This window comes from Acromyrmex echinatior, chromosome 10, assembly GCF_024713525.1.
Source record: "Acromyrmex echinatior isolate Ae372 chromosome 10, ASM2471352v2, whole genome shotgun sequence".
Taxonomy (NCBI): Eukaryota; Metazoa; Arthropoda; class Insecta; order Hymenoptera; family Formicidae; genus Acromyrmex; species Acromyrmex echinatior.
In genome coordinates, this window is record NC_141861.1 from 7,269,376 (window position 1) to 7,286,559 (window position 17,184).

General features: G+C 34.4%; 2 protein-coding genes across 4 annotated transcripts in view; one reads left to right on the forward strand and one right to left on the reverse strand.

The window, feature by feature from the left end:
- The window catches only part of Rh5 (Rhodopsin 5), a 273,046-nt gene that overhangs the window by 180,804 nt on the left and 75,058 nt on the right, over positions 1 to 17,184 (forward strand). The window lies entirely within an intron of this gene.
- Positions 1 to 17,184, reverse strand: part of LOC105150411 (cell adhesion molecule 2) — a 95,961-nt gene that overhangs the window by 38,322 nt on the left and 40,455 nt on the right. For 2 of the 3 annotated variants that reach the window (XM_011063462.2, XM_087410832.1), the window contains exon 4: positions 2,946 to 3,069. In XM_011063462.2, coding sequence (XP_011061764.1) covers positions 2,946 to 3,069 — 124 coding nt within the window. The remainder of the gene's footprint in view (positions 1 to 2,945; positions 3,070 to 17,184) is intronic. The other variant, XM_087410833.1, reaches the window with a different exon arrangement.

The following is a 17,184-nucleotide window of genomic DNA, read 5'->3' on the forward strand; positions in this document are numbered from 1 at the left end:
GTGGTGTACGGTTGAGTTTCTCCTATCGGTGTAAATGTCGTCAAACGATTTTTCAATTACCAGATGCCGTCTGATAATCGTACAATGCTCATTGAAAAGTCTTTCTAACTTTTCAGTCAGACTGATAGATTTAATACTAGCCAAATGAAAACAATATATGTAATGTTCATAAGTATAGATTAAAAATATAGGTAAAAAATAACTTTAAAAATTTGGAATACTACTAACATTGAAATATTATTAATAATATTTATTGTTGTTGAAACCACAGATATGTGAAAAGTAACAAATGATAAAAGCAGACTCTCTCTCTCTTTTTGCAGTTTATTTAAATATTAATAACAAATTTCTTTAACATGAAAGATGGCTCAGACTTCATTCAACAATACTTCCCGCGTCGTTCAAATCAAAGGGAAGAAAATTCTGATTTTCATAATTTGGAAAATTTTGTAATACTTAAAATATTAAAAAGGTACACTCGACGTACTCAACCACAAAGCGTACTACGTCAAAGCGAGTATGTAGTCGTAAAGGTAATTGCGTTTTACAGCTTGTCCTGTTGCGCGCAACACAAAAGGATCTCGACTATAGATATTAAAATGTAAGACAAGAAAACGGAGAGAGAAAGAGAGACAGAGAGAGAGAGAAAGGGAGAAAAAGAGAGAAAGAGAGAGAGAGGAAGTTTATGTAGTTATCCATCTTATTTTTTATCTTGCTTCATATAAAGTGTTGACACTAAACATGGGCGAACTTGATGGAAAGAAAAATTGCAATATTATAAGATCGAGAAAATTACACTAAAACAGGATCTTTCATGCTTAAAAAGAATTGCTTATAAATGCAAATATATAAATGATGTTTTTCAAAAAATTCTGTACATTTTTTTTTAATGCTTTTTCCATATTGAATAAGATTGAGCGAATATCAAAGATTTTGATTCATACATATTTACGAAGTATTCTACTTGCTAAAATTTCTTTGTTATCTTTCAGATTCATGAATTATGTGAGAAATCTTTTTCCATATATTATGTACAAGCAAAGCGGTTTTTATATGTAGGATGTGTGTGTATCGATTATATAAATTGCTGCATGCAAAACCGCATTATGTGATAATGTCTTAAACATTACTGTTTTATATTGTCGGTAAAGATTGAAGGGATTGAAGCTGAACGATGGATATAGCCTCTGTCAAACATAGTTAGTCAAAAAAGAAATCGATAGATATGAATTTTGCAGCAACTCGATTTTCCCGTTTCATGGACATGTAATCACATCAGCCGATCACCGATATCGTGTGTCCATTAAAACCCGTCCTTTTTCAATGAACGTATCGCGACCTATATCCATTGCGTCACGACAGCGCGGGATACATCGCCTTCATGCAATCTCTTTTCGCAAAGATCTCCGAATTCAGCCTCATCTACTCCGTAATATAAAGAGTAGATTGGCGCCGCTAAATCTTTGTGGAAAGCCGTAAAACTTGAGAGCTCCCGCGTACGTTGTTGAGCACAATGGCGGTCTATGATATACGATGCACATTCCCTTGCACACGTATATACGGAACCACATCGGGTCCTGATAGTAGGTATATCTAGGTCCATTTTTTGCCAAGTCTATATAAAACAGGACAAAGGATTGATAAACATATGATGGGACTTTTGGTGATTTTTGTTTAAATTATCTCCTACATGATTGTGCATGACTTCGATGGTAATAGAAAGAGAGAGAGAGAGAGAGAGAGAGAGAGAGAGAGAGAGAGAGAGAAAAAATTAATAATTCTTTTTAATATTATCTCAAGAAGAAAATATAAAATCTCAACTTATATAAAAAATTATTATTATATTGTATCATATCAGATATATTATATATCTTTATAAAAATACTTTATAAATTCTCTTTCTTTCTTTGAAAAATATATATGTAGAAATAATAAAAGTAAGCATCTCCTATTCTTGACAATTTGAGAATTAATAAAAAAAATTTTTCAACAATATAATAATTTTACATGTCATTGTACGTCGTCAAAGTTTACGAAGACGTAGACTCCGATTCTTAATCTCAGACTCTTTGTGGATTATACGGCAAACAATATTTTTCTTTGACGAACAAATGTTTTTATTGCTGGCGACAACGCAGCTGGTAAAGCTTGCGCGTTAAACTCCTTCTTGGGAAGACCGTTTTCGTTTATCGAGCGACGAGACAAATATTTTTGAAACGAAGTTTGCTCATCGTTCGCGGTTTCGTTTGCGAGAGAACCGATAGTTTTCCCGCCGCTCCGATTTCTATAACCTGCGTTAGAGCAAATCTTTCGTTTCCTTCTTTCACTACGTATGCTCAAGCGAATCGAAGATTTTTCCATGAAATTGGTATCGTAGATCAGGTCGAAAGCTCCACTTTGTTTGACCCGGAGGCTCTCCAACCTGTTACCCGACATCCCGGATATATCGACGTTTAAGACATATCTGCAGGAGGTCGTCTTCGAAAAATTTATCGGGTACTTGCGATAGATTTCGAGATTTGTCTCAAAATTCATCGTCCATGACGTATAGCCGCGATGTGGCGGTCTTCAATTCGATTTATTTGCCTACGTCTGCCATCGAATTCGAGTTTTATTGAATGATTTATCGAAACAGACGTGAACGTAAATCTAGGTTTAAACTAATCCATTGCTGTTAAAATATTTCACATTTTGGGGATTACATATATTCTTTGTCTACAACTATGCGTTTGCTTTCATGCACAATTGTCACATTTGCCGATATCTCAATTTCGTTTTTACATATATAAAAATTAATAAAGACATACAATTTAATAGTTATTTTATAAGTGAAGTGCTCTTTATAAAAAAAAAAAAAATCTGGTATTCGGTAAAATATTTAACAAAAATTGAAAAACAATAACGCTGAATTACAATGGGAGGACATGAGAGGGCATCTTACTCACGTCAACTTTAACACCATTGACGTCATAGACGTGGGGATTTTTATCTCGGAGTACGTATTTGTAGAATACCTCGTGGTCCTTGTACCATGTAATACCATAGAGATGGTCTCTCTCCCGATCATATCTGAAACAGGAGATCGAGCGGGACATATTATTAAATGTATTCCGCAACTGTTTGCTGAATTAGTAAAGACACCTGAGACACCGGTCCTGTGCGGACAATTCTCAAATATCCCTTACTACGATATTCTCAATGTATGAAGATGCTGCATTTCGCGCTTTGTTTATAGATATAATATATATACGCGCTATGTGTATAGATATAATATATATACTACACAGTTGGGAAATTTGTTAAATGTAATACATTTCACATATTCCAAATAGTTCACTCACATTTTTGTTTATTTTATTAATTTAACACAAGAGAAATATGTTAGAAAGTAACACAGATATTATATAAAAAAAATTAACATGAGAAATGTAACATTGAAATGTGACACAATTTCTAAGCAAATTGTGGAAGCATATTTTTTCAGTTAACATTTACGATATGTTAAATTAATACGTATTTTCTTCATTTAGTTTAGAATTTATTTACGTTTTAAAATACATTATTTTAATATTAGTATTTACTTACTCATAAATTGTGTATTCAAAAGCAATACACAATAACAATTATTTTATATTAGTGTTAAAACTGATCCACTCTAATATTAAGAAATGTTGAATATCTCAATTAAATACAAAATGTTCAAGTAACAAAATTAAATTATGTCAAATTAACGCTATATGTTAACAAATCACAAAATTTTAATAAAGATTTAAGTGGATTGATTTTAACATGAATATAAAGTGATTTTTACTATGTATTGCTTTTGAATACATGACAAATATTAATTTATAATATACTCATAACGTAAATTAATCAAACATAAATATTAAAGTTCCTACACAACACACTCTCTAGTTATAAGTTTATTAATTCTCAACAGAAATGTGTTTGACAAATCTAATTTGGAAAGTCTATTTTATTTGTATGTCAAATAAGTAACTTCTACTAAAATTGAGCATTCATATATAAATATATTAAAACAGCTTGTGTAATAAATTATTGGTTAGATGACCTGCCGTGACCTTTCGAACATTTATGTAAGTGATTAAATCAATATCTAATCAGACAATATATCGGTACAACTTTTTTTTAGAATTTAAATCAACTTATTTTCGTTATTTTGCTCGTCTCAAATTTTTCTGTGAAAAATTCATTGTACATTGTAAATTTCATTGTACATAAAGTAATTTTTCATACGATAAATTGTTCACAAGATTTAAAAATAAAAAAAACTGTTTTAAGTTTTTAAGCAATCAGTATTTTTTGCTTTTGAAAGTTAAAACGTCGAGAATACGTGAGAAACGTAACAATTAAGTTTTTAATCAAATCGAAGAACTGTTTGCCAATCGAACGATTTGGCAAACAGTAACGAAAAGTTCATCGCAAAAGTTTTACTGTCAAATAAAATTTTATTTAATATTTTTTAATAATTCAGTTTTATTAACACGCGCCGACATATCCGTTATCCAGAACCTTCATCGTAGATTGGCGGTGAGGTACTGAGTGCTAATAGTATGGATACCTGCACGGACCAACCAATGCGCCTACTCGGCTACTGAAAGGCGCCCCATCCTATTCACAAGCCGCTTTTATCGTGGACGCAATTTACGTATCCACGGGCTAATCGGTTCTGCGGTTCATTCGGTACAATAGAGACGAGTCGTGGAAACGAGCGAATACTGACGAGCTGGGAATAAAAGTGAAATGAACGCGCGCCCCATTCGTGCGCTGGCTTCAGATCGTATCCTTAATTGGTCCTCGTTCGATTATTTCTATCGTCGAATCGCGCTATTAATTGAAACAGTCCTTTCTCGCTTTTGGGAGTAGCACGAACGAAACACTATCCCTGAACCTCGAGTCTTTAACGTGCTGCTTATTGCCGTATTAACGGATCCCCATTGAGCGTTTAGAGCTTGGGACATCTGTGGCCCGTTCGATATCTCTTTATTAAATTTTAATAGCTTTGCGGAAGCAATTTACATAGATGTTACATATTCACATTTGCGGTGAGCAATGCATTAACATTTTGAAATTCACTAATTCCTTATGATAAAATATTAATCGTACGATTGCGCCTTATGGCGTAGTAACTTAAACTAAATGACGTGAGAGAGCGTATTGCTCAATCGTACAATTTTGGTGACGCAATGCTTCTACGCTCTAAAAAAATATCGATGTGGATTTAAAATCCATGGTGTTAAATCCACATCATGTTGATATTAACACTAACACAGCATGGTGTTAAATCCACATCGATATTTTTTAGAGTGCATACATCCACTTCCGAGAGAATACAAATATAGTTTTTCGGTAGGTGATTGTAACGATGGATCAAATGTCATAAAATACTGTACTGAGAGAGAGAGAGAGAGGGGGGGGGGGGGAAGAAAGAGTCGTTTGAAAAATCGTTCGCATCAGAAGCTTTTTACGATCGTCCGAAACAGACGGGTCCTAAAGGCATCGGCCATAAATGCGATTTTTCCGAACTCGCGAAACGCAGCTCGTATGTTGTTTTAACGTGATTACGTTCGGCAGGAAGGATCGAAGAGACTGTTCGCGTGACAAGACTCGAATGTAGGGCGAGTACTATTGCAATAATTGATCGATATCCGTGATCAGAGAGCACATAGTCGCGGTAGTCCGTCATTTTGCTAATCGCAGATTAGCCTTGATGTATTCGGAACGGCAAATCGAAAACATCAGTTGCTTGTATCGTAATTTTTGTCAATAATGTGTATCGAATGATATATAACGGATAATTCTCTCTTATTGTGTAAATTGTGAAACGTTTATTTAATAATACACAAAACAGAATTTCTGAATCAGAATGTTTGAATCGCAGCTTAGATCATAGTATTCTTATGTATTTTGATGCTCCGAAATCAAATGTCCAAATTGCTTCACATCACAATTTTTTATTCATTGAGAATAGTTCAATTTTTCAGTATTTTTTAGAGCCATTTATAGCTTGGTTTTATGCAAGCTGAGGTAAAAAAAGAGAAAATAAGTTTTCAACGATGATAATATGCAAGCTTAAAATTAATATGCAAGTTGGTAGATTAAAAATACTAGAAAATCGCGCTATTTATAATTTAAAAAAATTGTAATATGATGAAGTAATTTGAACATTGGTTTGAAAGCATCAAAATACATAAGAATACTATGGTCTGATCTTTGGAACAAAAAATTTTTTGTATGCCTGTGTAATCGTTATACGCTGTGTTTGCGTGCTCGTAGTAATCGATAATCCTTCACAAGAGAGTATATGTACATGTATTCCACGCTGATCTTTAGATCTTTAGATACATTACACTCAAGAAATTATTAAAAATTGTAACAGACGAAATTCGTTATGGATACTTATAATTAACTACGAAGAGTAAGAAGCTACCCTTTTATTCCTTTTGCTCGAATAACAAATTAGTCGCATATCTAAGTAACAAATTCATCTTTATATCTATGTTCATTCGCAATTAAATTCCATCTTTGATATTATGTTCGAAACGATTGATCCGGTCGGAAGAGGTACCTTATTCGACGACCGCGCATTTGTCGTTTTCGCTATAATCGCCCTTCTAGATAGCCTTCCCCACCGTTCCATCTCGTTAAATTGCATTTCAATGGAGTTTCTCGGTCATGCTCCGATAAACCTTTTGAGCGGTTAGTTCGCCGGTTAGGACAAAGGGAATCGCTTCTTCGACCCCGTCATCGCCATGTTCTTACGAGTGACGCGTTTGCAAAAGTAACCGCATGTGCTCTCTCTCCAGACTCGCATCCGATCCATCTATATTCATCAAACGGACGTCATTAGAAAGTTTACGAGATATTCTATTAATATGATCTTGTCTGTCAAATGATTTTAATGAGAGAATTAAGCATCTCTGAAGTGAATATCGGAACATTTATTGAATTTTTCTTGGCACAATTAGTTAGAAATCACGATTAAAAGTGAGCATGTCAGAAAAGTTTAAAAGCGGCTTGTAATTAAAGATTTTATCTTGCTAAAGAGAAAAATGCGAAATAATAGTTGCACTAAGATCAATCTCAGAAAAGCTGTTATCTCTTAAAAAAAAAAAAAAAGTGAACCAATTAAAAATTTGATAAAATAAAAATTAACATACGTATAATTAAAATAATAATATATTTAAGAATAAAATCAAAAGTGTGACGGTAAAAAAAAATGCAAAAAAGTATTAATTTATGTCTCATATTTTCTAGATGTATCCTTTTGAATCAATTCGTATTTTATTATTTTAAATCTTAAAACAATTTTCCTCAAGCTTGAAATAATACAGTTTTATTTGCTATGACAATCATAAAGCCAAATTTCGCGAAATCTGATGAAGACGTAAGAATGGATAAAAGCAGGAGGAACTAACTAACTTTAAACGTCAAAGTCTTGTTCAGTGCTATGAGATTTAAAAGACGGAATTCAGAAATAAAACGATTTTCGCGAATTTCATTCTTAAGCTCTTAAGTTCTGGTTAAAAATATCTGTTCTGCCATTCGGAATAAACTTGTTCCATTTTTGCGCCTTCCCAGCGCGCAGCGTATCATCGCAAAAAAGCGACAAAAACTAGTGCAAGAAGATACGATGTGTATTAAGGTGCCATGTAAAGGGCCGTCTGGTGATTGCCACCGGCCGTCTGGCATGTATTGCGTCGTTTCGGAAATGTGGTAGAGTACGCCAACGGAGAGCCGTGGTTCGCACTGAGAGGATCCGCGAGCAAGCGAAGTCGTGTTACTACAGGTAGCGTCGGGGAAATGTTATTCCCCGAAGAGGATCGCGCAGGAGAAGGCGGTTCTCCAGGTCGCGTCGGACACGTCGGACGCGATAATGCACGCTCCGCTGCGATGTCGGTCTCATTGCGCCGTTGCACCGTTGCACCGTTGCACCGTTGCAGTGACGTACCCTAGGGGGGCATTCGTGGGCTGTGTGTTGGTGGTGGTAACGCCATACCACCAGCACGTGCAGCAAAGCCCTGGAAAAGGGATTGCCGCATTCGAGCGTAGGTGCACAATTTCGAGCGCCGCGTCGTGGGATTGATTTGCATTCTCCGGCTCATTTGCTGGGTCGTGTCCTGCGGGAATTCTTTGCTCTTCCACTCCCTTACTCTCTTCTGCTCTGCTCTCGCGCATCTTCCTTCGCTTCTCTTCGTTCAGCTTTCGTCTTTCTTCCTTCCTTCCTTCTTTCATTGCCTGTGTGCTTATATTCCTCCAATTCTTTGCGCGCTTGTCGATTTCAATGTCTTTCTCCTACAAATGTAGTCTGTATTTTTTAGTCTGCGCGAACCATCATTTATCGTTTTTTATTGCTGTCTTTTACAATATTTTACATTCAATTTTTATACATTTTTTGTTCACAATTCTTTCTTCCGACACATTTTAAAATTCAAACAAGTCAACAAGCAAATTTCTCATTCAGAGAAGTCTTGAAAAATTAATGATTTAAATATTATCTTGCCCTATTTTTTATTCAAATATACTTTATCAAATATACTTGTAATAATATCAGGTAACGTGCGATTTTTATTTCAGTTAAACATATCTCCAGTTTAAATTTCATTTATTTAATAAATTTGTTTATTATAAATTAAAATAGTATTGCGTCTTTTTGTGTAAAATAACACTTAACGTTATGTGGGCGCTGTATATACAAATATATCTTTTTATTTAAAAAGGTTACAAAGAGGTATACATGTTAGTTGCATTCGTACGTAGCAAAATTTGAAATTAATTTGCAATTTCATAAACGTAGAATCAAGTTGCACGGGCTAGTAAGATCGAGGAAAATGTCACAATGATGAATGAGATTCGCGGGGCAATCGAGGCGAAATTCAACGATTAGACAGCGCGAGAATGGAGGTCTGTGGAACTTGTAATAGGAAATTCTCTGTGGTGAAATTATACAGAGGAAGGAGTGCGTGTAATGTTGAAACCAACGTGTAGCGATGAATCTTCGTTTGGGAAGGATATACCAATCATAAATTTTAACTGCGCGCTATCAAGTAGGTGCGAAAATACTAAAATACATTCTCGCATTTATTTATACACAAATTGTCAGAATTTAATATAATATGGTTTAGAAAAGGAGAGAGAGAAAAGAGAAAAATAAAAAAATTCCTTTGCCAGAAGACAGTAGTATTTTACTCTTTTTAGTTACGTATATATAGCCCAAAATTCCTCGTTCAAACATGCAGAATGTCCAATAATTTAACTAATGGCAAATTAGCGGTATACTGTTTCAAAGCTTTGTCATATTAAATAAACATGTTGGGAATATTAATTAAAATGAGGCAGTCAATCTCGCGATAACTTATGCGCGTCTACACAATAGAAATATATAAACGTGACAACAATTTCGATCGCATGATTTTCTACATATTATCACTAATGGATATGCGATTAGTATAATGAAGGTTTATTAATTATTATACAATAGCGCGTATTATTTCTCATTTTAAGATGTATGTATATCATGCTATCATAAATGATAAAGCAGGGTTTATATGTTGGTATCTGCCTATGATTACCTGCTTTGTTGCACGCATGAGAATTTAATTGTGACTATTATATACAGTTATTTTGTTATTATTTAATTGTGTGATTTATCTCGACGCAAAATTAATATAACTTGGCATGAATAATCGGATGGGAATTCTCCTTAAAAAATTTAAATAGTGCTATTGTTATCTGATATTCTCGAGGTTTCCCGACTAATTTAAATATCCGCAGAATTTCTAGAAAACCGATAATGAAATGGTTGACGATCTAGTCACAAGCACGAATAATTTTCGTTTCTAGAGAGGTGAGTTGCACGCACGAGAAATTACTGCTATGGAGATGACGATATAAACGTCGAATAAACTGACCAGAGAAGTTTGTGTCGACAAGAGCGAACTAATTTGTAATTTATGTGTATATCACACAAGATATTTCGATATAATCGTGCTCTGTTTAGAACATTCATTTGCATGTTGACGTATCCTATTATCACATGAAAGAGAAAAGATATAATTAACAGTTTGCAAACATACAATATTTTTCGATTACTTTTTATATGTGTTATTAGACGATACTACCCACAGAACACAAACAGTATCAATGTTATAATTTTTTACTCAACAATATAATTGTTACATACAACATGTGCTATATTTCATTCATATTGCTGAATGAAAAATTATAATATTAATGTAATATTACTGTTAGTATTCTGTGGGTATTAATATTGATTTTTTGACTCAGTTAATTAATTAATTTTGAAAATCACGACCCTAAATATTGAAAAATAGAAGCAGTATAGTAATAATAAATAAATAATTTATTTATCTATCCACCGCTTTTTCATATTTAAAACTAGATGGGTCACAGATGTTTGTCGTTTTAAAAAGTGGGTCGCGATTTACACAAGAAGTTCTGAATTAATTACACTATAAAATGTAGGTACATATCTATATAAGGTATGCATATTTGATGGTTTAAAAATGAAAGACTCAGTAAATATTGTAATAATTCTGGAAAGAGAAGTCTTCCTTAAATATTTATTATCTTGATGTATTTCACGCATTTTAAATGTTTTATTATTTTCCTGAAGATAAATAAAAATATTCTCATCTCGTGCAAATCAGCAAACACCCTTTTCTTAAATATCTTCCTCATGAGTCCTCAGTTAATAGATGAATTGCTGTTAGGTAAATTAAATTCTAGTATAGATCATTACGAACGTTATTATAAATTGCTCCAGCAGATACTCCTTTTACGAGATCAAGTTACGTAAACGCCCGATCTTTCTGCAAGGGTCCTTCCAAAGTACCTATCTCTACACGTAGTGTATCGTGATTCAAAAGTCCTAATTAAGTACGCAACATTAGGTAAGAGTTTGCGAATTTGTACGGAAATCTGAAAGCTTCGTTATATCTTTGCAGTTTGGAGAAGTGAAACGTCAATATCGCTACGAATCTCTCTTCGCTAGAAGTTTCTGCCTCTGACAAAATAATTCTCCAAGTAGAGCATATGGTCGCGCTTCCTCGAGATACTTGTGTATCTTCACAGTGAAGATACGAAACTTCTCAGTTAAATTAAACGTATCAAATCAATGTGAATTACATTGCGGCGGAAATACTTGTGATAAAAGAGAGTACTTTAGAATATGAATTAAATAATGCAATTATTGAAAATCTAATTAACTCGAGTTAATTAAATTATTATAAATTATTGATAATTTGAAGTACGTTTTTTTGTTGCAAAATGAAGATCTCGCTTTTAATAACTGTGTCCTTACCAACCTTTAAATTAATAATTTTACATAGAATAGTTATAAATTATAGGATTTTTTTATATATAGTATGATTTGGTTATAAATAAGATCCTATTTTTCTATAAAACAGGATTTATCTGAACAATTTCAAAAAACCATACGATTTTAGCTCATTGCTACAATCCACACTCAAGTGGTGGATTAAGGTATCATGAAAGGTGGTAAGAGGATAAGGAGTCAAAATGTGGAAATCACAGGACAAAGGAGATACTGTGTTCGTAGAATTCTCTTTCTTTCTTTCCTTTCCTTTCTAACTTATTACAGTACTGTACATGATCCTAATACGCGATCAAATGTGTACGATTAAAGTTCAGCCTTTACAAATATAAAGGAAAACTATAAAGAAATAAAGGAGATTGGAAAATAACAATATTTACCTTTCTTCTTTTTAGAAAATCATTTAATGGTGCAAACTGTTACTAGAGCAATTTCATAAATGTGTGTGTGTGTGTGCGTGTGTGTATACAAAATTATCTTGCGCTCAAGAGAGATAAAAAATTTATTGATAAAGAGATTATTTCAATTTCTAAAATATGAAATAATTCTATTATTTATATATTATATATTAGTATAAATTATATCTTCTTTATAAGGAAAAAGAAAAATTTATCAAAACACTAAATAAAAAATTATCTGTTTAATCTTTATTACAACTTTAATGATTCTCTAAAAATACAAAATCTGAACTTTTATCTCATGCAAGAATAAGTTAAACATGAAGTCCGATCAAAGTATTCTCTATATACATTTATTTTACTCATTAATTCATGTAACTTTTATTCATTTTTTTTCATACATTTAACGGTTCAATTACTTCTGAATTCACAATTAACATTTGTCTCCGCAAAGAGTATAGTATGATTCCGATTACTGTAAATTTCGATAGAACATGACGAGGTCTAGAGTGAAGGAAGTGAGAAGGAGGAAGAGAAAACCGAGTGCGATTACTTCCACTTGTTTTCCTCTCTTTCTCCCTCCCCCCCCCTCTCTCTCTCTTTCTCTCACTTTCCCTCTTATGCTGTCTCAAGATTTCATTCGCTGCCGCTAGATCGGCGTGCCAGTCGGATTAATGTTTCAGAAATTCAATTACGAGTTCCTTGACAGCTGTCTGAGTCGAGTAGGATCCAATTAATGCTTGCGATGCGGGCGTCGCTGTTCCCGCCTCTTCTCCCTCGGGTTCGTTTAAAACATCGAACTGGAAGTACCGCGGAAACAAGTGCAATAACGCGTGAAGGAACAGTACCTTATAAAATGAAACGAAATGACGAGCAGGTTGAAAAGTTGAAGTATCTCGGTTTACGCGAAAGTCAATGCGACGGCGGAACCACATACTTCGAAGAGTACCCGTGACAGAGGGTGAGAGGTAAAAGCGTAAGAGGGTCGCCGATCGAAGGGTGATGAGAGAACAACGTTTCGCTTCACTTTCTCCATGATTTCTCGAGACACCGTGGAAAAAGTGTATGTTCCAATTTGTAGGCGCTTCGCGCGCTTTCACAGTCTCGTTTACGACATTACGTGGGGAGCATATTGTTTCCCTTGGCAAATACGATACTCGTTCGATAGGGAATAAAGTTGTGAAAGCCGTGGCTGATCCAGCCAATACGAGTATTTTCTTCGTGATCAAATTATTAATTCGGACTGATAGTATTGTTAGTAACAATACAGACTGTGTTCTGCAACGTGTTACAGAAATTTTCGACTACTACGTAAACGATTCTGACAGTCTGTTTTGTATCCTTTTTAGCTAAAGAGATGATATCTTTATTTCAGACTTTCGCGCACACGAAGGTTTGCCGAAAAATAGAGATATATTACAGAGGAAAGTCGGGGGGAGTCCGTGCGCGGCATATGCATGGAGCAGATTAACGTAAAGTGCTTCATACGACGTACGTGCAATGACACTGCATGCCATATTTTATGGAATTTGCGCAAAACAAGTATCCGTGTCACGCTTTAATACATAAATTCTATCGAGCTTGTGGAATACCGTCACCGTTATCCATAAATTAACGCATTGTTCATAAATACATAATGATAAATAAATTTTGGAAAATATATAATAAAAATTATTATTAAATATGGCAATCAAAGTCAAATGTTGTCAAGCAAGGGAATCCTTGGCGGTTGCTTGGAGGACGAGGACATATCTCGAATCAGATCTTAGTACCGCGGAAACGTCTAAGAGAAAATGTTTTCTACCGGGATAAATCGTCCGTCATATAAGAATAACAGGAAAGTTTGAATTCAATATCGCAGCGCGTCGCGTCGGTTCTCGTTGGTAAGTTATTGAGTTTCAAAGTGCAATAGTCAATTCGACGGTACGTGCCGCGCATACACTGCCGTCGCCGATTCGCCGGCGGTCGATGTGACGAATTTTACTTCCGAACTTTGAAATCCAATAACTCACGGCTCGGTCATCGAATCGATGTGTTACCGGACGGTTTGCCGAGTTTCAGGCAAGCTCATCGCTCTTCATGCGTTTCGCTCCTTGCGCGACACACGGGCAAGCTCTAGGACACCGAATTTATGGAGCGGTTCGGCGATGTATCTCTTGGCATTAGATGTAAGGTCAAGTGTGACAGTAATCGTATCTTATATAGTGTTGATCCTATAAATTTCGTTTGTTCAAATTTTGTAACTGCAAATACGTCAAGATGATTTCTCTTCGCGTAAAAACGGCACAGAAAGAACAGAGCTAGTTGTGAACAAGAGACATTTTTGAATAACAATATTCGTTCTCGTGTCAGTTCAGAGTGAAGACCTATTGTTTTTTTTTTTTGTAAAAAAAATCTGTATGAACATGAACAAGCAATAGGAATATTTTGAAGTCAATATATATTCTGTCAGAAAAATGACAGGTCTTCATTTAAAATTGATTTAAAAAAAAACTTGTTCAAAAGTTTCTCGTATTTAAAACTCCATTCTACACCACATTTTTTCGTAATTTCGATGTAATGAAAATTATCATTAAAAAAAAAACAATTTTGTTAATTTAATTTTTTAATTGATTTTAAATAATAATTAAAAATCATAGATTTTATTTTTGTACTTCAATTTTTATAATTGCATGTAAAGAAAAAAGAAGGCGATTTTTATTAAAGAATTAAAACATATATGTTTCCATTCATTATTTTTATAGAGAAAATACCTATTTTAATACAATAAAAATAATAAAAAATAATAAAAAAATTATTTAAATAATTTAATTAAACATAAATATATGTTTTCATTTATTCTTTTTATAGAGAAAATAACTATTTTAATACGAGTAATACAAAAACTATTTAAATAATTTATAAAAAAACAAAAGATGATTTTTATTCTTCGATTTTTAACTGTACGTAAAGCAAAAAGCGAGGATTTTTTCTAAAAATTTTTACTAAAGAATTGAAACATCGTGAAACACGAATATATGTTTTCATTTGTTATTCTTATATATATGAATATATGTTTTTAGTTGTTATTCTTATAAAGAAAATAACTATTTTAGTGTAGTACGAATAATATAAGAACTGGTTGAATATCGTTTGTAAAAAACAGAAAATATATTTTTATCACTGTACTTTTCAAATATTTTTTATCATAACATATAATATTTTGCTATTGCATTAAATTCAAGAAGTTTCCTCAAAAGCAGGATATCTCACACTGATCATATTCTTGTTCATTAAGTATCACATCAATTACGACGTTTAAATCTACGACGTGTCGACTAAACGTCATTACACCCATCCTCAGCTCCCTCGTTCGCCAAAGTATATAATTATGCTTTAATTATCCTCCGTTCCGAGGTGATTCCGCGGTTACGTGAGAACGAACGTTCGTATGCAAGCTAAACATGGTGACTACAAGACTCTTACACAAACTGGGTGGTGTGTACGTAGTACACGTCCACGCGGCTCTTCGATCGAGCCCTCCTAATAGAGATTCCGTGAAGCTTGTCGTTTCCTACCGGAAGAAACTTCGATTCCGTGATAACTTAGGGTATGCAATTACCATCCATCTAGCAGATGGCATGGGTAACCGGGGTGGTCCCAACCTAAGGGCCAAGAAAGGGTGAGAATGTATTGAGGCAAACGGATTGTGAGCTTATAAATTGACAGTTGGCAGTCAGTTGAAAATCTTGTCTTTGATTACACAAATGCTAATAATCGATTTATTCTTATTTTATAGTAATTGCTTCTTGCACAGAAAAAAATCATTTTACTGAAAGATCTAAAATTTTACTGGATACAAATATGAAAATCATTATAGAACTATCAGAATGATTTTGTTGGAAACTCAAATTAACAGCTAAAATACAGAAATTTCTTATTATTTTTTAGTTTCAACAAAATTATCTTCACTATCCAAAAATTCAGGTCTATATAGTCAGCAAAATTTTAAATCTTTCAGCAAAATTATACATTCCATATTTTATTACCTCAGCTATTATGTTGACTCTCCATCGATTAGCGATTGTGTGTGTACACCATAGGATAAAATATATTAATTAATACATTCATTTTTATATAAATGGACAATCAAGTAAAAATTTTAATATATAAAAAACGTAAGAAATATAGAAGGAAAAGAAATATATAAATTGAGTCGAGAAGCAAGAAAATAGGAAATGTATGAAAGAAATATTATGCCATTTAAAAAGCAAATGGACACATTCTTAAAATGAAATTTTCAACATTTTCCTTTGGATTTATCTGATTTTTTCTCAATATATATTTATTGTTGCAATTTACTATTATTGCTCAAAATGATAAGAAATGAATCGACCGCAAATCAGCCATTCAATACACAAGCCATATCGCACGTTTGGACTATCGTGCATTCGCGTCGCGAATACTACGAAGGGCTGATCGATTTGTCACGTATATTCCGAGCGTACACGAAGGGATGAGAAATCCATGGCCTTTGGTGGACCTTCAAGGTGATTCCTTTTTGCGTCTGGCGATCGCTTTTCTCTTTCTCTTCTTTCTTTCGTTCCCTTCGGTCCTTTCCTTTCTTTCTTCCTCCGCCCATATTTGATGACGGATCGTTCAGCTGAAACGAGTTTTGCTGACTAACAGCTCGCTGTTTCTTTCGTCCGGTGCGTCTTTTTTCTTCTCTCTCTCTCTCTCTGCTGACGGCTTCGATCCGTCGTTGTGCAGCAGCAGCAACCATCAATGTCGGCGATGGAATTCCGATTCGGAAGATTAGAGGAAACGATCGCGAGGCAGCACGGCAGTCCAGAACGTCTGTGAAGAACTTGAGCGGAGAAATCTCGCGAGAGTTACGAGTCTCACGGCCGAGTTAGGGGTCGAGGGGCATCTTTTTCCAACAGGAAGAAATCCGTGGACGGAGGGAGAAAAGTGCAGCAGGAGAAAGGGCGAGAAGTTTTCCCGCACGGACTTATCTCCGCGTGTAGGCGAGTAAATAAATAAACTACGAAGAGACTTGAAAAGTATCGAGATTTCTTCGTTGTTCGATCTCTCTCTTGCATCTCGCAACCTCCCCGCAACATCTCCCGTACCCGTCCATCCAACCTCTTCTTCCCATAGTCCCGCTTTTATTTGTAATTTTATTTATCGTTTTCCTTTAACATTAACCGCAAACTCGATACGTACTTTATTGCTTCGCTTCTTACCGATGCTTTTATGAGTTCCGCTTACACGATTTACCTTCGCGGGGTAAATGCGAGAAACTGTTCCGTCTTCTGTATTGTCTCCTCTGTGGCTGCATTTCCCGCCGGGTTTATCCCGCCGGCGCTTCTCTTCTATTTTTCGTTCGATCTCCTCGCGTATCTTCCTCTCTATGGCACTGCTACCGCT